This window comes from Haliaeetus albicilla, chromosome 26 (assembly GCF_947461875.1).
Source record: "Haliaeetus albicilla chromosome 26, bHalAlb1.1, whole genome shotgun sequence".
NCBI classification, from domain to species: domain Eukaryota; kingdom Metazoa; phylum Chordata; class Aves; order Accipitriformes; family Accipitridae; genus Haliaeetus; species Haliaeetus albicilla.
The window spans coordinates 18,448,121-18,470,174 of NC_091508.1; the positions used below are offsets into that span (position 1 = coordinate 18,448,121).

The window sequence follows — 22,054 nt, forward strand, 5'->3', positions numbered from 1 at the left end:
CTGCACGATACAAGTTGTAGCAGGAAGAGGTATTTTAGAGCAGTGACAAATATTCACTCAAGTTTGATTTAAATACGTTTTTTAGGTTGGTTTTATTCAATATCTTCAACATTTAATACCTTGAACATTGGACCATGCTTTAGTCCAAATCTGTCATCCTCCTCAAAATCACAATATATTGCTTAAGGGGTCTTTTCTGCACCTGGAGCCTGGCTGGACACATCTGCCCTTGCTCTTCATGCTGGATGCAATAAATGGTTCTGCCTGGGCAGTTTTAACCATGCTTCTGCTTTCTTTCGGTTGAATTCTCTGACATCTTTTTACAACCACAAAATCTTATTTTCTTCTGTCTTCTTATTAGTTGTTTTTTGCTCGTTAAGCCTGAAGGTTTTTGCTTGCCAGTCTCCAGATTTACGTTCCATTCCTGGAAGAGGTAGAAAGTAGATTCTTGAAGCGAGATCCTTGAGGAGCTGGATATATCAGCTATCCCACTGCAGTGCGTGGGTGATGCAGGCACTGGGCCTTCATTTCCTGTCTAACAGGAGATGTTAATGAAAAGACATCCTTTTCGTAATCCTTTTTTGTAACCTTTTAGCAGATGGGATCTATCTTCCCACTGTGCTCTGGATCCCAAGTCTCACTGCTATTTATTGTTCCAGATCAACAATGCAGACTCCCTGGTCTGCGGAGATGGGCTCTGGTTACGGACTGTATGCTCCATGTTAATTTGCAAAAAATGCAGCTGTCTTTAAGAGAATTAAGGCTGTTTTCCTGTACCATTTGGTTGGATACCAACAGGTTGCTAACTGGGACATCTCTAACATGCAAAGTTCTACTTCTGCTCCCATTTTCTAGGGAGACAACCTGATTCCATTCAGATTAAGGGGAGTGTTTCCCTCTTATCTCGAGGGCAGAACTTTGTAAATCACGTTATGCAGAAAATTCATGTTTCCCTTTCTTCCGAGCACGCCCTGGCTGCCTGGATAACGGCATCTAGTTGTCAGCCAGGGGAAGCGGGACCCCGAGCTCCTGTGCACCCCAGACCCTGGCGTGGATGGAGTGCATGCCTGCGCGGCTGCTTATGAATATGTACACGACGGGCTCTGCCCACCAGCCTTTTAATGAGAGTGACATCAAAGCCCTGCCTGCTGGAGGAGGGGACCCACAATGCAATACGCAGGCAGACGTGGAGGCAGCTCCCACGGCCGCTGGCATCGCTGCTGCAGGCAGAGACCCTCCATTGTCAGCCCTGGGGGGGGGCTGCCGGGGGCCAGGCCCTGCATGGGGGTGCGGGGAGAGGTCCAGCAGCGGCAGGGCTGGGTTTAGGGACTGTGTCCTGGGCTGGCTGGAGGGGGGCAAGGGGGGAGCGTCAGTTGGGGGGGTGTGTGTGGGGGGGGTGTGGGTGTGCATCCTGCGCTGCTGGGGCTCAGGCGGGGAGCGGGGTGCTGCCCCCTGACCCCCCGGGAGCAGGGGTGCGATGAGCTCTCAGGATGAGCAGTTCCAAGCAGCAGCCCCTGACCCAGCGGCTTCCTCCACCGATGATGGCATGACCTGGTGGTACAGGTGGCTCTGCAGGATTGCCGGGGTCATCGGGGGCATGTGTAAGTATCCCCTTCCCTTGCAGACAAAGGTTTCCCCCCCGGCGCCGCTCGTGCATGCGAAAGCACGCGTCGGGGGTCCCGCCTGCCTCTTGTTAGGGTCACCTTTGTGTTAGGGGGGCCGCCCCACGAAACCATCATTTGGGGTTATGGGTTTTGTGTCTGCTCTAGACGTTAGTTTGCTGCGTTTCGGGCAGAAGGAAGAGTCGTGGACGTGTCAAAGTGGGGCGGTTTTAGCTGGCACACGAGGAATGTGCTTTGCGCTCACCGAACCTGCTGAACTTCGGCACCTGGGAGAAGGGACGTCACGGGGGGATCTGCAAATCCTCGAGCTTCTTCTTGGATACAGCACTCACTGGAAGTGATGGGAGCAGCAGCCGAGCCCCTGGTCCTGCGGGAGGGCTGTGGGCAGATAAACTAGATGACGATTTTACTGCGAGGACCAGGCTCAGGGTGCTCAGCAGGGCCAGGTTCAGGGCTTGAAGAGGGGCCACGAGATTTGGTTCATCCTATTTGTCTGTTTGGGTGTTTGTATGTTCCTGCAAATTATTTTCTTTCCCCATCCTGAATGTCGGAGTGTGTTTCCTGTTACTCCTGTTGTTGATTGCAGAGGGCCTGCCTGTGTTTTTTTTTGAAGGTGAATAATGGACTTGGTTTGTGTTGTGTGTTTTTAAGGGGTTTAGTCTTGGACACAAAGAAGGGAGCCGGTGTACAGCAAAGTGAGTTGGCTGCGCTCTGAATTACCTGCTGCTGAAAAAAATTTTCCCAGGGAAAGAGTCTTTGCAACTTTGCCAGAAATCAGCCTGTCCTGTAGTGCTGTTTTGCTACATTCTGTGGGGAGATTAATAGCTCTTAAAAGCAGGAGGGACTGTTATGATCGCTTAGTCTGATCTCCTGCAGAGCACAGGATGGAGAATTTCTTCTGCTTCAGGTCCACAACTTCTAGTAAAACAAGAGTGTTTCTCAGCCAGTGCAGTCAGCCCTGATTTATTCCCTCGGCTGTGGCGTTTTGTCTGATCCCCCTCTCTCCCTGCCCCCTTCCCGTGCCTGCCTCTTGCCTCGGGACTTGACTGCACAAGCCCACCGCATTTTTGCAGCCGACCTTGTAGACCATGGTATCGCTGGGCAGGCTCGTTACAGCCCTTTTTGGCTAGGCTGGTAAAACATATGCTACTCTCACTGTTTTATGTCTCAGGTGCTGAAATTCCGGAGGTGTGAAAAGATTTGGTAGGACTGCTCTTACGGGGCAAAACGTACCGGCCTCGCCGTGCTCTGCCTGGGGCCCCCGTGCTTCTGGTCCCGGCAGACGGCCAAGAGACCAGCTGGGACGTGTCTTCGGCGCAGGTCCCAGGTGGGGGTTTAGTGTAGCGGCGTCTTTCCCACGGACTGGAGCTGTAGCGGGAGCCTCGGCACTTTTTGCGTGGCTTTGGCCCGTGCAGAGCTCAGGGGGACACGGATGGAGGGTGAAGAGCTGGAGAGGACGGCTGTTGGGTCGCGTTGGTGGCATTGCCCACCTCGTGCTAGAGCAGCTCACGAGTGGTTTAAAAGCGCGAGTCTTTGAAGACATATTTTTTTCTCCGTCTTCATGTTTCAAAGCAGCTGAATTATACTTGGATTATTTTCCCAACCTTTTGTTCACAGCTCTGGGAGCTCATGACTTGTTTTTAAAGGAAGCTAAGAGTTTTACGTATTTGGGCGAGCCTGTGAGAAGAAGCTTTTGGAAGAAGTGTCAGGCTCTTAACAGGATTGCTGATGCTTTGGGGAGTCAGTCAGCTTGCTCTGTAGCCCTGACAGTCTCCCTTCATGAAGTTCATCAGGCAGAGAATGAGGCAGTGTGAGACACAGACTCCTCTTACGAGCAGGGAAATGGGGGACTGTGGAAAGAGGCAACCCTCCAATGTCCCGTGCTAGTAATGGCCCTCTGCAAAATGCTCCTTGTTCAGCATCACCTTGTTGAAGGTGGACAGTTTGGAAAAGGGGTGACTAATAACACGGCAAGGCTGGAGCTTGCTGCTATTTTCAGAGCTTGCTATGAAAGAGCAGAAATAATTTATATGGATTTTGAGCAACTGGATTTATGGTCCTGCTACAGGGCTGGATTATTTCTTACAGAAGGAAAAACTCTCTGTAGAAAGGATGAGAAACTTGGTTAGTGGAGGTGAGACTGGTGGACAACATCTACCCCAGGCAAACACCTGCAGCCTACAACTTGCTTAAGCCAGAAAGGTCCAGGGGCTGGAGCAGGAACAAGAACAGCAAGGTTTGGGATCTGTTTCGGGCTCTTGCCCAGGCTGGCTTGGCGACCTTGGCCAAGTCCCTTCTCTCCCTTGTGTTCCTGCTTGTAAAAGGATGAGGAGAGTCTGTGGCTTTTGTAAAATGCTCTAGGAGCAAAAATAGGCTTGTGTGGAGGACAGTGACCAGCTGCTTGAAATGAATAGAGCCTTTGTAGGGGGTGGTGTTCTCCCCCCCCATTTTAGCTCCCAGTTATTTGTGCTTCCTCAGGGATTCGAGATGGGACAGCAGTTAAACAAATGGCAGAACTGTCTGTCTTCCATAGCTTACGTGCCATTGAGCATTATCTGCATTTTAAACCTATTGCGAGGCCTCTGTTCTGCAAAAAGAAGTCTCTGGCTTGGCAGCTCCATCTCCTTTTGGCTACAGAGGCAGGAGCCGATCCCGTCCCAGTGGGACAAGGATGTACCGGGCTGCTGTGGGATGCGCTGCTCTGCAAAGGAGATCGAAGGTCACTGAATCGTTATCTCTGTGGCTGTTGGCAGCCGCCAGCGAGTGCAGTGTTCCTGCGATTATAAACCTTTGACTCCTTTCCCGCTGGCTGGTGCTCGTGCTGACGTAGGGGCTTGCTCAGCTCAGGCTTGCTGGGTCATTAGTCCATTGGCAAGCGGGGTGGTTGCTTAGCTGAGACTCCTACAGGGACACTTAGTGCTCAAGGGTTGTTTTGGGGTGTTTGAGGACAAAACCAAACCAGAACCCTGACAAAACAACCCCTGCTTGGCTAGATTAAAACAAGAGTAAGGCCAAAAACCTGCTTGAAAAAGTAACATTCTGCCTCCCCGGGTTTGTTCTGTGGATGAGATCAGTTTTGTAGCTCTGTTCTCTGCCGTGCTGTTAAACCAGGCAAGTTCTGCCCCAGCCTCGGCTGCATTTTGGGAATAGTTGAGATGCAGCTGATTTTTGCTGTTCTGCCAGTTATAAAGTGCCTGAAAGTCACTTAACATTATTTTCAGAGGTGTGCTTTCCTGGGAGAGAGCAAGTGTCACAAGCCTGTGGTACTTACCCATAGCTCCTCTCCTGTCAGCGTCCAAGGGTCTGTTGGTCACAGAGAAGAATTAGAAACCGCCACGTCGTGCCCTGCTCTCTGTGCTGCCCACTGCTCCCAGCAATCCTGCTTGCCATTGCTTTTCCAGCACTCCAGCTGTTTGCATGCGTGACTATGAACAGATGATCCCACCCCAGTGCCTCAGTTTCCCCTGCAGTGTGGGGACACTGACACCGGTCCCTCTGTGATGGGAGGATGAGGAACGCCCTTGGAGCATGGCTGGTAACATGTCCTCTGGCATTTCTCCTCTGGTGGCTCATCTTGTTTGTGCAGGATTCTCTGAAAGATTTTGGGTCCTGTGGAATAGTCCTAGGAAGCCTTTAAAAATAACCCTGTCTGGTTGTTTCCTAAAACCAGGAGGTCACTTGCTCCTGGGCTGACCTTAGATCGGTCCTGTCATAGGCCTGTAGTTTTGTTTTCCAGTCTGGTAAATAAGGATAACTATTTTTAAGGGAACTTTGAAGATTCAGCAGTGTGGCTGCTTAAAAGAAACCTTGCAAACACATGCCAGGCTTTTGAAGGTCAGCATTGCTCACAGCAGCTCTGCTCAGGGATTCCCTTAGCAAAACACGAGCAGACATCTGAAATACCCAAACCCAGGCTGGTCTCATTCTCAGAGATGGACTCTGCTGCTCTTCATTGTGCTGCTAATCACCCCCAAGACAGCCTTTAAGGGCTGTATAGTTTTAGCTGGAGTTTTGCAGGATTGGGGGTGTTACTGTGGACTCAGTCTGTGTCTTGCTGCCCTCCCTGCCCAGGCTCGGGTTCCCAGGTAAGCAGCAGCAGCCTGTTGGCATGGCCGGAGGAAAAGGGCCGTATCAAGTGCCGGGAACGCTCTGCAAGTTTAATGAGGCATGAAGGAGGTGCATGCAGCCTCAGCTTGGATGCTGCTGCCTCGTTCCTCTCCTTGCATTACAGAATCAGGAGTGCTGGGGCTATTTTGGGCTCTGCTTTATCTGGCATCCGCTTCCATTTGTATTAGCGGAGACCCAAACTTGGCTCTTTTCTGCCCATCTCTAGCGGAGTTGCACAGAACCAGCAGCATGTGTGAGACTGGGTTCACCTCTGCTTTATTTAGTGTGTGCCCATGTGCCTTGGTGCTGCAAGTCATGTTTTTGCTGAACTTTCCGCATGCTGCTCAGAGACAGGTGTCTGCTGGGACCTCTTTGTTCATCCCAGGACAACGCAGTAATTCCAAAGAAAAACTAGAGTGCCACATACGTGACGCCACATAAAGGCAAATGCTCTGTTGTTCTACGCAAGTGAAACAGTTGTGCAAGTGTCACGCTGAAAAACCAGCCGTTGAGATCAAAAGGATACCCGACCGGAGGAGCTGGGAACAAACCCTCTCCCCTGCATCCCGGGGTCCTGTTCGGACCATCAGACCTTTCCACCCACCCTCCTGTGCTGGTGCAGGCTGCTCTGCCGTGCCTAGAGGTGCCGGCTAAGGCAAGGGGTCTTCTGGGCAGCCCCTGCTCTGCAAAACAGCCCAAAATATGGGAGAGCAAAATTGTGCTGGTGTGGCTGCAAGGTCCTGTTGCAGGGCAGAGCTGGGAGGAGAAGCCACCCCTGCTTGCTGGGCTCTGGCCCCGTGGGCGCACTGGGTTGGTCTTCACGGTCACCAAAATCCTCTTTGCTTTCCAGCCTGTGCCTTCGCTGGTCTCTGGAACTGTGTCACCATCAATCCCCTGAACATCGCGGCCGGCGTGTGGATGATGTGAGCAGAGTTTGTTTTCTTTTTTCTGCCGGGAGGAAGGCTTGGTTAATTAGACACCACTGAGCAAGGGGCAGAGCTGCCCTGCTTGGGCAGTGGACGTGAGGGAAATGTCCGTCGGGCACTGCAGGCTCTGTGAATTGCCAGATCTTGCTCCATCGGGCATGTTGAGATGCTGGATTTATTCTGTTTACATTCATTCTTTACCCCTTTTTAGGTAAATACTGAGATACCCTTATCCAAAATAAGTCTGGGGCACCAGGGTTTGGGAATGATCCAGAAGCGGGGAGGGAGCGCGGTGGGGTCCAGCACCACCATTCCCTTCTACCTGCGTTTGGCCATGGGAGCAGCTGGTCTCTGGGAGACTGGGGGGCATTGCCAACCCTTCATCTGGGCCAAGTGGGCAGAATTAACTTTGGTTTGCTCTATCTGGAGGCTCAACGCCTTTGTCCTGTTCCTGTGCGAAGCCCCCTTCTGCTGCCAGTTTATCGAGTTTGCGAATGCCGTCTCTGCGAGGGCGGACAAGCTGCGGCCCTGGCAGAAAGCCGCTTTCTACTGCGGGTGAGGATGCTCCTGGGGGGTGTTGTGGTGGTGAAGCCATCCCGGGAACTGCGTTGGGATGCACATGGGCACGCCGCAAAGGACGAGCATCCCTGCATCCCGTGGGGAGCGGAGCCCGGCTTTGAGGGCTGCCTCTGTCTTCCAGGATGGCTGTGTTCCCGGTCATGCTCAGCCTGACGTTGACCACGCTCTTTGGAAATGCCATTGCCTTTGCCACCGGGGTGCTTTACGGCCTGTCGGCACTCGGCAAAAAGTAAGAGAAATCTGTCTGCTTGTGGAGGGGAGGGAAGGGGAAGGTGGACCTCCAGCCCTCACTCCCATCTGCCTCCCTAAGGCTACGCTTTCCTCTTGTACTAACCATGCTTTCGGGCGTAAATGCTGCCAGAGAAGATCTCCTTGCCATCATCTCAAAGCCCTGGGAGGGAAGGTCCTAGGGTTTGCTGAGGCTCTGAGCTTTTCCTTGGGAGTTCAATCTAGGTTGCCGTGTGGGTCCCAGCCCTCTTTCTGCAGCCGTTGGATGGATGGATGAGCCCAGCTCTGGGGGAAGTGAGCAGCTTTGGTGGGGTTGGAGAGGACCAGCAAATCCCATTTCACTCCTGGCATCCCTCGGCACGGAGAGGCCCGGGACCCGGTTGGGAGACCTCTGTGCCAGGCGCTGTACCCACCGCGGTGGGCACCTGGAGCTCGCATCCCCACACTGTCCCTTCTCTCTGCAGGGGAGATGCCATTTCCTACGCCCGTATCCACCAGCAGCAGAAGCAAATGGATGAAGAGAAGCTCACGGGGGCCCTGGAGGGACAGGCTCTCTGAAGCACGTGAGCTCGGGGTAACCTCTCCTGGACACTGAGATGTTGGTGAAGATACGGAAATCCACTCTACCCTTCCCTCTGCCTGCTCCCCTCCCTGTTACGCCATGATTTCCCTGGACACTGCAGCAACTGGAAATCTCAGGGGCTGGGGTGGGCTGTGCCCTCTTCTCACACCAGCAGCCAGACCTCAGCGCATTGGCCCCTCTCTCCTCCTCAACCCTCAACCAAATATCTCACAGTCCCCCTATTTTTTAATTTAATTTTTTTTTTTTGCTGCAGAGGTGCTGGCTCTTTGAGTGCTGCTTTACAAGCCTGAATAGGTAGCCTTTCTTTGGAGTGATGCTGATAACGAGCTGAGGATGCAGTACTCGTTTGGGAACTGCTTTCCGGATGGGGTGAGGAAGGACAGAGCTGATGTGCCAGCTCCTTGCCTGCACTGGTCTCATGGGAGCCAGGGAGCTGCTGGCCTCATGCCTGGGGGTAACCTGCCATTGCACGTTACACGTTTTTAGTAACGCTCTCTGGTGTGGCCCTTCCCGGGGGTAATACACACTAATCCAGGGTTTAGCAATACATGGTGATGCTTAAGCTTGGTCTTCTTCCACTGAGTATTTTTAATATGGGTCCAGTTAGGCCAGGCACTGAAGGCATCGCTGCATGGGAAAGGACTTCCAGCAAAAAACCCACATAAAGACAACAACCATCTCTGCAGAGGAGCTGCCAGAGGTGCTGGGCAGATCCTGGTACCTACAAAGCACAGTCCCTGCTTCCTCTGGACACAGCTGCAGGCAGTTACTGCAATTTACTTGAATTATAAGAACTAATTACTTTGTCTTAATAAGGGTACTTTTCTTAAGCTTCACTCTTTTACTGGGGAAGAAGGGAAGTGAGGTTTGCTTTACCTCAGCTGAAAAAGGGTACGATTGCTTGAGCCAAGTGGGGTTTTTTTGCTGGTGTAAGGGTTACTGATGTGCGACAGCATCCTTCTGTCATGAGCCTGGGACTCTGTTATCTCTCGCTCCCTGCATTTGCTCCTGCTCCCATGACCCATCCCTCTATGCAAGGGACCTGCTCTCTGCTTCTGTCTGGTACAGCTTTTCTCTTTGGGCTCATGTTCTTTTTGCATCAGTCCTGGGCTGATTTTGTATGGGAAGGTGGCATATCCTTCCTTTGCAAACATAGAGATGTCTGCACCATTTCAGTGTGGATAGCTGGGATGTCTTGCTTCTTTATTCCAGGCTCCGTCAGTGGTTTTTGCATTATATTTTCTGTTTGCTTTGTATCATGCAGAAAAAAACTGCTTGCTAAGTTCAGGTCCCCCTCTTCTCATTATGGTTTCTTCTGGGGGGGTTAATTTATTTGAATTTACATGATTGCTTTTTACTTCGATTAGGAAAAAGGGGAATAATTTATTTTTAGTTATTTAAGTATTTTGATGGGACTCATTTTCTCTGGACGTAGGAAACAGAGCACTCGTTTCTCCTGTCCTTCAAAGGACCACCTCATTTCATTGAGGGGGCCTCTCTGAACCCAGGGAGAGCCCTGGCTGCTGTAACTGGGATGCTATAACTGGGATACCGTAAAATCCTATTGTGCCCTTCAGAGTGTTTCTCATACTTTTGGAAAGTGTATTGTCCCTTGACCCCTTTGTCTTCTTCTGGGCCACTAGCTTGACAAAGTTGGTTTTCCCCCTTTTCTGGGAGAGAGAAGGGAGGAAAACTGGGCTGTAGCTGCTGGACTGGAGGTTTGTGCTCACTCAGCAGCCAGGGCAGGTAGCGGCTCCGGTGAGCAGCGGCTGTGGGGACTTGCAGCCTGTTCTTACTCTCCTGCCCTGGGAGCTGACCTCCCGCTGCCACCAACACTTTGTGGTCCCATTTGAATCACTGGGGTACCAGAGGGGTTGCATAGTAGTCTGAGAAACGCTGCTGGAGGCTGGGTGCTGTCTGTCAGAAGGGTCTGTCCGCCAGCAGCTCTGTGGCTTTTGAGCGGTGTCGTGTTGGAAACTATCTATATAACACATCCTTCCTCTAGGTACGGTGTGTATTCACGTTAGCTGAATGATACCAGCGCATCCCTGGCAGAGCTGGGATGGAGCCGCTGCTGGAGGGGATGGCTGGGCATGGATGTAATGTTTGCATTGCAGCGGGACCAGAGCGGTCCCTGGAGATCGGGGGCCTAAGCTGCCAGCCAATATTAGCTGTTGTTTCTTCGGTGGAGTTCAGGGAGGTGTGAGGATTTGCACCGGTCAGGAACACGGCTTGGGTTTATTTACACGTGCGGGCCCTTGCAGCTGGATGCTGGGTAGCCACTTTGTGCTAAGCCCCTCTCCCCCAGGGCTCCGAACGGTGATTGCTCTGACACCTGCTTGTCTGGGATGCAGAACAGGCACCGCCAGCCCGGACACAGCTTGTTTCAATAAAGGCTGTGCCATTTCGCAGCCCCCAGCGCTGGGCTGATCCCTGTTGCTGCATGAAATACGTGGGTCGTTGGCCTTTCTTGTGTGTGTGTGCGTGTGTGTGCAGGGACCCCAGCCTCCTGCGTGGGTCACGCTGCCTGCAGTAATGGGGGGCTGCAGGAGGAATACGCTGCAGCCTGTGGGGTACTTCAGTGGTAATTGCCTCTCCGCTCTTCGAGCCAGCGGTGTCCCTGCGCAGTCCCTTTACTGGGTGGTTCACGTGCAGAGTCCTGCCTAGCAAACAGGGCATCTGCTTTGATTTCAGGGGGGTTTGGGGAGTTAAGTAGTGTTTAGTAGAGGAATGTTGCAGACTGGTGCACGTAGCTATGAGCATGTCTTTGGTAGTGACTGCTTCGCTCTGTGAGTAGTTCCACAGTAGCTTTAGTGACAGGAGGCGAAAGGCAAAGCAGAGGTGATAGAATAACGCTTGCAGGCTGATCTACGCCCACGGTGATGAACCACAGAACTGGCAGGACCCTCGCTGGCTTCATCTGATTGTCCCGATGCCATAGCACAGCAGCAGCAGTCCCTGGGGCTGTTGCAGGCAGGTGCTGCTCCAGGTCGCCTGGAGGGCTCGTTGGCACGGACGGGTCCGCTCTGCTCCCTTGGCAGCAGCGACAGAAGTCCCTTGGACACCAGCAGTGCTGTCGTGCTGTGTTTTGCGGCAGTTGGGTCTGACACTGGGGCCAAGTCAGCAAACAATCTGAGCTTAACGCTTTTGTTGAAAATGAGCCTCAGGGACTCTTCTGTAAGAGCTGAGCCTGGAGCCTTTGGCCCCAACGCTTAAAGACACCGGGTCTGTTCAGTGTCTGTGCCTGCTGCAACAGGAGGTATCTCAGATCCGTGCTCCGAGAGTGCTGACTCCTACAGATGCGTGTCTGGAGTGGGAGCTCTTGGGAATTTCGTCTGTCTGTGATGCAGCTGAAACCAAGCCCGATGCTACCATCATTGCAGATGTGGCTTGGTGACAGCACCCATGGCTTTTAAGAGTTGTAGTGACAGTAGATGGTCTCACCTCCATGTGGGCAAGAGACTCTTTTTGTGGAGATAGAAAGGACCTTTAGAGTAGTAGCGTCACAGTAGTCAATATGCCCATTCACAGTGCATGGTGGTTATTAATTGTGTTTAGAGGCGCCATCAGGGTGCTTGGAGCTGTGTAAGGATAAATGAAGTTAAAAGCCCTGCTCTAGAGATTTTTACAGGCTCAACCCAATCCCTGCTGATGGCATCCAGGCTGGATGGCTAATCCACGGGGTTTCCATGGAGGAGGTTCTGCTTGCCAGGTCTTGGAAAAGCCTCTTGGGAGACGATGGGACAGAAGTTTTGTTAAGTGAGAACTCAAGAGCGGGTGATGCATTGACTATAGTGAATTGTTGACACCAAGTGTGGAAAGACACCTGGGTACTGGCAGCACATGTGCACTTAGCAATGGACTGTTACACCATTCACCATGTGAGCTGTGCACTTCTTACCCACGTGCATTTATACAGCGTGCAACTTTTCCATGTCCCATTCAGTCATGAAGTTGGCAGCACTTGTGCATATTAGCTCCACTCTCCCCTGGGGCTGTCCATTGGGTGTGAAGAGAAGAGCAGAAGCTCACTTTCTGCTGCGTACCCAGACCTCGCTGCTCTGGGCAGGAGCTGATTTTGTAATACTAATTGATTCTCTGTGTGTGCAGTGAATAAAAAGACCATTCTACCTCTGGAAAGAGCCACTGTGATTTCTCAGACTCTAAATGTTGTAGCAAAAACCCTCAGACTTTCTATATTGAAGGAGGTCACTCAGAAAATACTTCTCCAGTGAGGTTCTCACAGGACCTGAAGAGTCCAACCTCATTTCATATTCGGGCATTTCCTCCTGAGGCTGAGCCCTGGGAAGTTCAATTCATCTTTGTCATTTTTTCCTTAGGAAAAAAAATCCACTGTCTTCAGGGAAGAGGTTCACTGAAGTGAAGATATCAAAACCTGGTCCATAGCCATGTGAGAAAGAGAACGCTCTAGCACAGGGCTGCCAGACATCCTGATCTTCAGAAGGTCAGTGGAAACCAGAGGCTCTTGAGACCTCTCGTAATCAGGCCATGCTTAGAAACAGTCCTATTCCAGCCAGGGCTGAACATCTTTCTGGAAATGGGTCTCAGCTGCAAAGGTTAGGTCTAATACTGAATTTTCTCTGTGGTTTTGATTTTGGCCCATCTCTCTTTCTCTGTCCCAGGCTGCTTTAAATTAATCCTCTGATAAAGCACATCTTCTCTTAGGTGATTTCTCTCAGCTCCTGCTGCAGGGAATCTAAATAGTAGCTAGAGTATCTTGAGATCTGGGTCAAATATGCTATGCTACGCCATGCTTCCTTGTCCATAGCAGGCTGAATGTTCCAGGAATAGGAGGACACAAGCATCTCCACCAGACCTCGGGGTGCCAAGTGCATTTCAGGAGGTTAGACAAATACTTGGGCAAATCATCTCCCAGCTCAGCCTTTGTTGTTCTGCCCTTTTGGGAGGAGTTAGGTTGGATGGGATACTCAGCAAGGCCATTCTTTCCTCGCAGCCATAAACACACCCTGCAGCTGTGTTCAACCTAGGGTTAGGCTCTAAAATAATAAAAAACCAAGTCCTTAATCTTGCAGGACACACAGGAAAGGGGTAAGAGCAATTTGCTACTAACTATGCAGTTGAAATCCCAAAGTGATGGAGGTGGAGGCTCCACACAAAACTGTGATGGAGGTGCATCCACCTTCCTCTTTGTGGATGAGTAAAACCCTGTGGTGGGAAAGACCCACCCCAGTACAAAGTATTGGCAGTACCCGCTGTGTCTTTCCTACAGTGAATCACTTGCACTACAGCTGAATGTTTGTCTGTTCCCATTCTTTGTTTTGTCCTGGATTCTTTGTGAACTGTATTTGGTCTTGTTCATTAGGCTTCTAGTGTAATGTCTGTTTTTAGAGCAATAAAACATGGCAGCTTTTTATACAAAATACCTGGCTCTGCCTCTTTCACAGTCTTTAAGTACATGAGACTCATCTGGGATGCTGCAGGCTGCTGTGGTCCCCTTGTCACAGTCCTGGTCTGCCTCTCCCATCCCACCTGCCTGCAGCTCCCTTCTCTGCAAATCAAGGCAACATCTTGAAGTTGGAGGCAAAACTGTTTTATTCTTGCAACTACATGATGAGCTTTTGCCAAAGTGGCTACAGCTGTTATCTCTGTTCCAGCCAAACCCTCGGGCTCTCAGGCTGCTTTGGTGGCTGCTGAGCGAAGGACGTGCATGGTCTCTTGTCCACAGCCACACCTTATATTTTCCAGGACATCTTTACCTCCAGCCTGGTGCTGGTTACCTGGTCCCATACCTTGGGTTGACATGTTGCCCAGAGAGCAACAGATAGTGTTGAATGACGGGAAGAGAAGGTAAAGTTCCAGGTGGCAACTTCTACATCCAAAGCGAGACAGTCATGGCCACCCTTTCCTCTCCCGTTGCCTTCGCAGAGAGTTCCAGCCTCCACCTCCAGCAGCACAACTGTTTTCTTTGTTGCCCTTGAGCATCTGGACTGGTGGCCCAGTACGGCTGGCAGATGGCAGCTCCTACCTCATGAACGACCTCCGGCCAGTCCTGAAGAAGGCCTCAATCTGTTCCAGGGACCTGCCTTTGGTTTCTGGAACACAGCAGCCTGTGAATAAGATGTTTCCAGCACAGATGACAGCGAAGAATAGGAAGGGCACCTCGAGGCCGAAGGCGTCCTGGAAAGTGGGACAGAAAGCAGACGTGAACTGGTGCAGAGAGGGTCTGAGGAGGGGCTGCCGGACACCCTCCCGAGGCAGTACCCACCACAACCCGGAGGAAGAACTGGGTGAGCGTGAAGGCTGTCAGCCAGCTCACGACGACGCAGAGGCCCGAGGCCACCCCACGGGCTTTCAGAGGGAGGATCTCCGACATCAGCAGCCAGGTGATGGGTCCCCAGCCCATGGCATAACCTGCAGGGGAGAAGGGGCAGGGTGAAGCTACTGAGGCTCTGCAGCCCACTGAGGAGTGCAGAAGAGCCCTGTGCAATCCTGCCCTGCTCCCCCATCAATCATTATTGCCCCCTATCAATCATTATTCCCCCCCATTCATGCTCTGTCAGTCCTCAAAGTGACTTCAGATGCCATCTTTCTTGGTCTTCCAGGGACATCTGCCTGCCTTCCAACTCCAAGCCCAATCTCCTTGTTCCATATCACCCTGCCTCGGATGAGAAACGTCCCCCCAGGCTGGTACCCAGCCCTGTGCTGTGGGTCCTGGGCGCTGTCTCGCTCTCTGCACCTACCCATTATGAAGAACATGGTTGCCAGGAGGGGGATGAGGGTGATGTAGTTTGTTGGCTCAGCAGGAAGGTTGGCAGAGCTCACCAGGGTCTTGTTAGCAATGGTGCTGTTCTGAGAAGCTGGCACGAAGTGGATATAGAGCCCCATGGTCAGGTTGGAGACCAACATGACACCAGCTGCGGAGAGATGCAACGTCACAGTGGGACCGATGGGTGAGTGACCCCCTCCATGCCAAGGACTGAGCGCCTGGGAACGCCTCTGCTCAGGACCTGAGCCACCACCGAAGGAAAGAGACCTCCCCCCTCCCTGCCCGAGTCCTGCATGGCTGAAGTTTCCACTCCTCCACATTTGCAGAGCTCCTGGAAATCCTTAAGTAAGAGCTTCCCTTGAACGACAGTGGGAGAGAGACATACCTGATACGAAAAGAAGAATCTTCCTCCCAGCTTTATCCATTGACACAGCAGCAATCACCACAGAGAACAGACGTACCAAGCCAACAAGAGCTGCATCGTACTCTGGTTTCTGCAAAAGCAAAAGCAGTGGGGAAGCTGAGATAGGAGAGCCAGGGAAAGGGCAGGTTCCTACATGTGTTGCCTTGAGTCTTGCTCATGACTTTGTCAAAGCTATCCTCCCATAGTAAGACACCAGAAAAGAGCCTGAAGCTCAGAGGAGAAGAGCGGGGAGACAGTGGGGCCAGTCCTGCTCCCCATCCTCATGCAGCCTTTTGCAGGGCAGGTGCTTGGCAATTGATGCCAACCAGGTGCTTTAAAAAAAGGCTTCAAAGTTGGGGTTCTTAGAGCTGCAGGGGACTCGGAGCATTGGACAGCCATCACCGAAGACACGGCAGTCTGAGCACAGGCCGAACCCCGGGGCTCACCAGGATGACGGATGTTTTCTTGAATATCGACTGCAGGTACACGAGGACACAGGTGACGCCCGAGAGCTGCTGCAGGAACCTCATCCCCACCGCGATCAGGATGGGCTTGTAAATGAAGGGGTCCTTGATCTCAGCACAGGAAACCCGCCGGCTCTGGAGGGGACAAAGCCACAACGCCGAGGTGTTACCACCTCTGGGCACCACCGCGGCACCCAGAAGACGGCTCAGGAATTGCCCAAAGGAGGCTGGATTTTGCAGTTTTCACACTGAGCCTCCTCACCTGCTTCCTCACGCTGTCCTTGATCTGCTCATATTCCCGGGCATAGTCCGTGTCCCTGCCCCGCAGCCAGCGCAGCGACCCCAGGGCCTCATCGTCCTTCCCCTGGGAGAGCAGGAACCGGGGCGAGTTGGGCATGAAGCAGAGCAGGACTATCATCACGAGCACGGGCACCTCCCCTGCGACGGCCAGCCAGCGCCAGTCCAGGACCAGCCCTGCCGAAGCAGCACAGTTAGGAGCGGAAAGCGTGCCCTGGCCTCGCCTCCATGTGGGCACCCCAATAATTTAATAAATCCAGCCGGAAAAAAAAAAAAAAATTAAAAAAGAAATAAATAGAGATTTTGCGTATGTTTTTCTCCTAGCAAAGAAACATTTTAAGCTGTACAATATGGGGAAATTCCAGCAAGCTCCCCCAAATCTTAGAGTAGCCAGCAAGATCCTGCAGCAACCAGGGCACATGCTGGCGGGAGATGCACACACAGTTCATCGCGTGCTGCCCTTCAGCCCTGACGAAACCTCGGCAGGACCCGGGTCTGCAGGCACGGTGATGAATCTGTGCGGGTTATGGATTCATCCCTCTGAGCACACACACACAAGTGTGGGTTATACACGGGTGATCCTGTCCAGACCTGCTTTGTACACCCGCGGTGGTGGTTGTGAGGTGGTTGTGAGCTGGCTGTGAGGGGAAGGAATCCATCAACTCGCCGAGAAAGTTGTTTAAAATCAACTCCCTTCCCCTAAGGTCTCGCCGAGGGTTCTCTGCCCTCCAAACACCGAGATACTTGCCCAGCGCGTACAGGATGAGGGAGCCCAGCACCGCCATGATCTGAGGACAAGCGCCCAGCATGCCTCTGACCCCGGGGTGGGAGATCTCCGAGATGTAGACCTGGAGCGGGACAACGCACGCTTAACGGAGCTGCGATATACGACCGTCACCGCCAAAACCTGTCCTCCGTCACCTCACAGTCATCCACTGCAGCCAAGGGAAACCCAAACTGCTGGGAAACTGCCCTCTCGGGGTGGAAACCTGACCGGTCCAGCGGCACGAGCTGGTCCTGGCAGGCGGAGCGGACGGCCTCGCAGACACGGCCACTTCCCTCCCGTCACCCCGGCGTGGGAGAAGTGCCCCAGCAGTATGCTCACACTTCCATTACTGGAAAGACGTGCCCCAGGGTTACTCAATTCTTGCCTTCCCCTCTGCATGCAACAACGAGGTTGGCAACTGGTAAACACGGGAGGACATAACTGCTGGGGGGAGCAGGGCAGGGACCGAGGACCTGCCTTCCCTTTTCTGCGGGCAAGAAAGTCCAGCACCGCGGGGACAGCTCAGGCTGGCCGTGCCAGGACTGCTGACCCAGTGCACCCTCCCCATCCCCAATCGCCCAGCCGCAGCCCTGGAGTTCTGCTGATGCCTCCAAAAAAACAGCAGGATGCCCCAGGCTCAGCTACGGCGCTGCCCCGTCTCCCACCGTGCAAATCCCCGGCAAACTCCCTCCCAACGGCACGTTACCGGGATGGAAGCGGACGTCACGCCGCCGGCGTAACCCGTCAGCACGCGGCCCAGCAGCAGCATCCCGATCCCCTGGGCACCGGCCATCAGCGCGTATCCCACGGCGGAGGGCAGCGCCGAGAACATGATGCTCAGCTTGCGGCCCAGGCGGTCGTTGAGGAGCATGGCGCTGACCCCCCCCGCCGCCGCTCCCAGCGTGAACACCGACTGCGGGGGGACACGGAGAGGGACCTCGGTGGGTCCGAGCTCCCTCCCCGCACACCCGCTGGCTCTGTCCCCCCAACCCTGGCAGGGATAACCCCGTCTCTTACTCCGAACCAGGATGCCGTGTGCTGGTCCAGCCTCAGCGCAGGGCTGGGGTGAGCCTCCAGGGCAGGGATGACGGGCGAGGGGTAAACCAGGGCGAAGCCGAAACTGAAGTTCCCCAGGACAGCAGCAAACACAGCCAAGTAAAGCCGCCTGTTGCGGAGGCTCCTGAGGGAAGGACGGAGCGAGAAGGATGTGTTGGGTGCCCTTATCGCACCCAGCAGAAACTTTAAATCTGTCTTGCGGCTTCCCCCAGCCTTTGCTGAGGATCTCGTGACACCCACGGAGGGATTTTTCTGGGGAATGGCCCTGCACAGCCCCAGGCTGGTGGGGTTTCTCCGAGTGGAGCAGCAGCCACTCCTGCCGTGTGGTGGCGGGGGGAGAGCACGTCCCCCCCAGGCACCACCAATGCTTTCTTCTGCGCCAGGTTGTTTTCAGCATGTTCAGTAAACTGAGAAAAGCAGAAGCTGGAGCTGGGTGGCACCATGGACCCATCCGGCAGCCGGCTTGTCCCGGCAGAGCAGGGAGGGGGTTCCTTTCAAGGGTCCCAAGCCCCCCAGCAGGACCTTACACCCCCATGAGAGCTGGATGCCCAAAACCACACAAACCCGCGGCTCTCCCAAGTGGGCTCATCCAGCACCGCACCCCCTGGGCAGGATGAGACCCCATCTCAAGGCAACTCAGGAACGACAGCAATACGAAGCAGCTTTTCCACCATCTCCCCCCCGAGCCCAGTGCTCTCGGGAGAGGGGATGCAGCCCACCCCACAGCCAGCCCCACGTTCCCAGTCCAGCCCTTACCGCAGGTACTCCTTGTCAAGCCTCTTGCCAGCGCTCTCGGGGAAGGTCCGATACGAGGAACTCTTCTTCCTCACGAGGGGCTCCCGTGCGCTCGGCTCCATGGCAGCACCCACCGCGATGTGGGTGCTGCCGTGCTCGGGGCTGCCTCGGGGACAAGGAGGAAGAGGCAGCTGAAAGCGAAAGGGGAGAGGCTGCAACGCCGTTGCCTAATCAGAGAAAATCTGTGCCTCGTGGGTTTGTGCCTGGCCAGCCTATGGGGAGGAAACTTGGGGGCCCCCGGAAAACCAGCAGGCAAAAAGCCAGGGGGAAACAACGGTGCCCTACAGCCTTTGTCCTGTGCCCACCCAGCCACTGTCCCTCCTAGACCTCATCCACACCAAAACTCATCACTGCAGCGGCACTTTCGGGGACAATCCTTGCAGAACCATTTCCACCAGCAGAAACGTCCCTTTGCTAAGGCCACGTCTCTCCCCTTGAGGAACCGCTACCGGTTAGACTGGCCAAACTCTGCTTCTTTTTTACAAGGGTAAATTGCATCTGTGTGAGCCTCCACAGCCACCCTGGGGAAGGCGTTTCAACATAGAGCAGAGCTCAGGAAGAGGAAGAAGAGGGAAGGAGCGAGGGGTGAACTCAGAGGGGGCACGAGGAGCAGGTGAGGGGGATGAAGAGTGCTGATGAGGATGGAAAAGGGGAGGGTGGCATCTCTGCCGCATTGGGTGCAGCTGCCAGCGGCCCTGGGCTGCCCATGGGTGCCTTTGCCCCCTCGTCCTGATCCCCCCGACCCCACAGGGCTCAGCAGGCAGCGTTTTGCTGGGGCATCTGCACGTCCTGGGGGGCTGCAAGATCCAAACTTACTCTATACAAAAGGAGGGGATACACCTACTGGCTTTGCACTTGGATATAATTAGCAAAAGATGTCTTTCCCTAAACTACTGTAGTGCTCCTCTTGTTTCCATCATTCACCTTAGTTTCTGGTGCTTTTGGGACCACCCGGATGGTTTCTGCACCCCCCCTGCCTGCGTGGGAGCCCCAGTGATGCTTTGGTGTCAGCCAGGACCTGCTGCGCTCTTTCCTTCGTGCAATCTGCTTCCCCTTCTGCAACCACCAAGTGCTGCATTTAGTGTCTGATCGATGCTGGGGATTTACAGCTGACTCAGGCACTCGGGGCTGTGTTTTCTCCGCAGGAAGAAAGGTCATGGAGCAAGGGGATGTTGGGGCAGCAGGCCAGCTCATCCAAAGACTTTCCAGTGCCTTGTTGGTCTGAGCAGGAATGTCACAACAACCTCCAGCCGACCTGGAGCTCCCCCTCCATCAGCAAGTGCCATCGGTCACCTCCCTTGCATGCACTTTGCTCCGTGCATCTGGGCTACCAGTGCCTGTTCGCTCCCATGGTGGCAATGCTCTGTGCAAGCTCATGGCCCTACGTGGGGCCACAGGGGCTGTGACTCATTGCTGCCGGTTGCATCTTGTGGATCAAGGAAAATCTGCAAATGAGTGGCCTTAGGGAATTTGCAGCATCCTTCCTCTTCAAATTCTCTAAGGCCGCTCACTGAGAAAGCTATTCTTTATCTCCTCTGCCCCTCCTAGGCCTCAGCTTTTTCCCAAAGCTAGGTGTGCTGAGTCTCTGCAATGCCATATTTGCCATGTTACTTCCCAAAGCAGCTGCCTTTCAGCCCTACAAATTAAAAAAAGGCCCCCAGGTCCAGGTGAAAAGGGGCTGCAGGTGCTGAGCATGATGGTGCTTACTGGGGAATGTGGCTGCACGGTCTCTGGGGGCTGAGACTGCTGCAAGATAAGGGCTTTTCTCTTTTTCTTCCCTGATCTTTGTTTTTGTTACAAATATCTCTAGTGAGGAGGAAGGTATGGGCTTGCTGGTTAGTTATCTCTGGCTCTTTCCATCGTGGAGCTGTTTGGCTGCTGCTTTTTGGGATGGTGGTGGGGCTGAGCGTGCTGCCCTATGCAGGGTCACGCCAGCTCTGTGCTTGTGCTTCTTGGAAAGGTTTGTGTGCTGGGTTGCGGGTCCCTGCCAGGGGTGATATTGCTTAGAGCAAAGGTGTGAAACCTGCATTGCTGGTCTGTAGTGTGCTTGGGAGCGAGTAGAAGAAAGGCTTCCGTGCATGTTGATAGGTCTGTTTGTGCATCCTTTGGATGTTCATGTCTCTCAAAGATAAGGGCTGGGAGCTTCCCGTTTGCAGAGGCAAACACTGAAGCAGGGAGAGATGATGTGTCCTGATGGAGTGTGAGGAATCGGTGGCAGTGCTGGGTGCTGAGCTGGTTGTGCAGTCTGGTGGCTTGGACAGGGAGAAGACGACTTGGAGCAGACTACCATGAAATGGCCGTCTGCATGCCGCGACGTCCCTTGCTAATTCATCTCCCTCCCTTCATTTGCTTTTGGAGATTGATGTGGCCTCTAATGAGGGAATTCAGAAAGCAGGATCTGCATCTCCCCTCTGTCCGGAGCTTTGTACTCTCCCACGAGCAGGGGTGCTGAGCCCTGGACTCTGGCAGCTCCTTGGGGCTGCGTTGTGCTTGGGTGCACAGGCTGGGTGCTGGGTGGCCGGAGGCAGCCTGCTGCAGCCCTGGGACCCAGCAAAACAAGCCTGGGACCCAGGACCTGCTCTGTTGCCACAGTGGGGTGAGCCCACCCATGCTGGTGCGACCCCAGCATGTGCATGCACAGGGCTGGAGCCCCGAGTGCCACCTCCTGCCCCAAAGGAGCTATTGCCTATATCTGATTTAATTCTCACGCTTCTGGCTACAAAGCAGCTATTAACTGAAGAGGCGTCAAGCCTGTAAACGTGCATTAGCTGGTTTTGCTGTATTTATGTGATAATTTAATTACCAGGGGTTTTGCCTAAATAGCCCTGTGTGTGGGAGGTTTTTGGGAGGGAGTAGGGTGATGCAGGGAAGGCTGGCAGCGGCTGCTGTGTCTCCTGGGCTGGGATCGGTGTTAGGATGGGGCTGGGGACGGGGCTGGGGACAGGGCTGGGACCCCGCTCCGGGCTGGGGCACCTCTTTGGCACGTGGCCGCTGCACGCACTTGTCACAGACCTCATGGAAGGACACGGTATCTGTCCTAAACCTGAAGCCACTTGGACATGGGACAGAGAGGATTGCTCAACCCAACTTCCCCCCCTTATATCTGGGGGGGAAAAAGCATATTGGAGAGAAACCCTGAGCCGGAGCAGTCCCTGAAATGCGAAGGGTTATGCGGTTTCGGTGCAGATCTGTCAACTTCTTCAAACAGGAAATTACTTTGTGTCTTGAAAAATCTCCAAGCACCTGTAACACCGGGTAGCACAGGGAGCCGGAGCCCGTAGGAAGCTTGGGGAGCCGGGGCTGAGCCCCTGGGCAGGTTTGTCCCTTGGTGTGCAGGGGGACGGTGTCCTCTGGAGGGAAGGGGTGTCCCTCAGACATGGTGTAATAGGTCCCTGCGCTTGCTTTCGGTGAGCACCGCGTCCTTGCTCTGCCCTCCGTGGTTTCTTTCTAAAAGTGCAGTCTTGGTAAGGAATAAAGCAC

The 22,054-nt window shown here is 53.7% G+C and overlaps 2 protein-coding genes across 4 annotated transcripts; one reads left to right on the plus strand and one right to left on the minus strand.

The window, feature by feature from the left end:
- The first annotated feature begins 1,373 nt into the window (after positions 1-1,373).
- On the plus strand, positions 1,374-13,447 carry CACFD1 (calcium channel flower domain containing 1). 3 transcript variants are annotated; one of them, XR_011322237.1, is made up of 6 exons: positions 1,376-1,601; positions 6,580-6,652; positions 7,085-7,210; positions 7,356-7,463; positions 7,927-11,050; positions 11,090-12,185. XR_011322237.1 is itself a non-coding variant. In XM_069770869.1 (5 exons), the coding sequence occupies exons 1-5, from the start codon at positions 1,478-1,480 to the stop codon at positions 7,978-7,980; spliced, it is 453 nt and encodes a 150-aa protein (XP_069626970.1). In that variant the 5' UTR covers positions 1,374-1,477; the 3' UTR covers positions 7,981-13,447. The 3 variants fall into 3 exon arrangements, 2 of the variants coding, with proteins under 2 accessions (XP_069626970.1, XP_069626969.1); XM_069770869.1 differs by having other exon boundaries at positions 1,374-1,601; positions 7,117-7,210; positions 7,927-13,447; XM_069770868.1 differs by having other exon boundaries at positions 7,927-12,185.
- Positions 13,448-13,601: 154 nt separating this feature from the next.
- SLC2A6 (solute carrier family 2 member 6) lies at positions 13,602-18,692 on the minus strand. The gene is made up of 10 exons (XM_069770871.1): positions 18,536-18,692; positions 17,741-17,903; positions 17,430-17,636; positions 16,706-16,805; positions 15,923-16,134; positions 15,643-15,795; positions 15,179-15,287; positions 14,768-14,941; positions 14,293-14,438; positions 13,602-14,204 (listed from the first exon to the last, which is right to left on the minus strand). The coding sequence occupies exons 1-10, from the start codon at positions 18,634-18,636 to the stop codon at positions 14,049-14,051; spliced, it is 1,521 nt and encodes a 506-aa protein (XP_069626972.1). The 5' UTR covers positions 18,637-18,692; the 3' UTR covers positions 13,602-14,048.
- Positions 18,693-22,054: the final 3,362 nt, after the last annotated feature.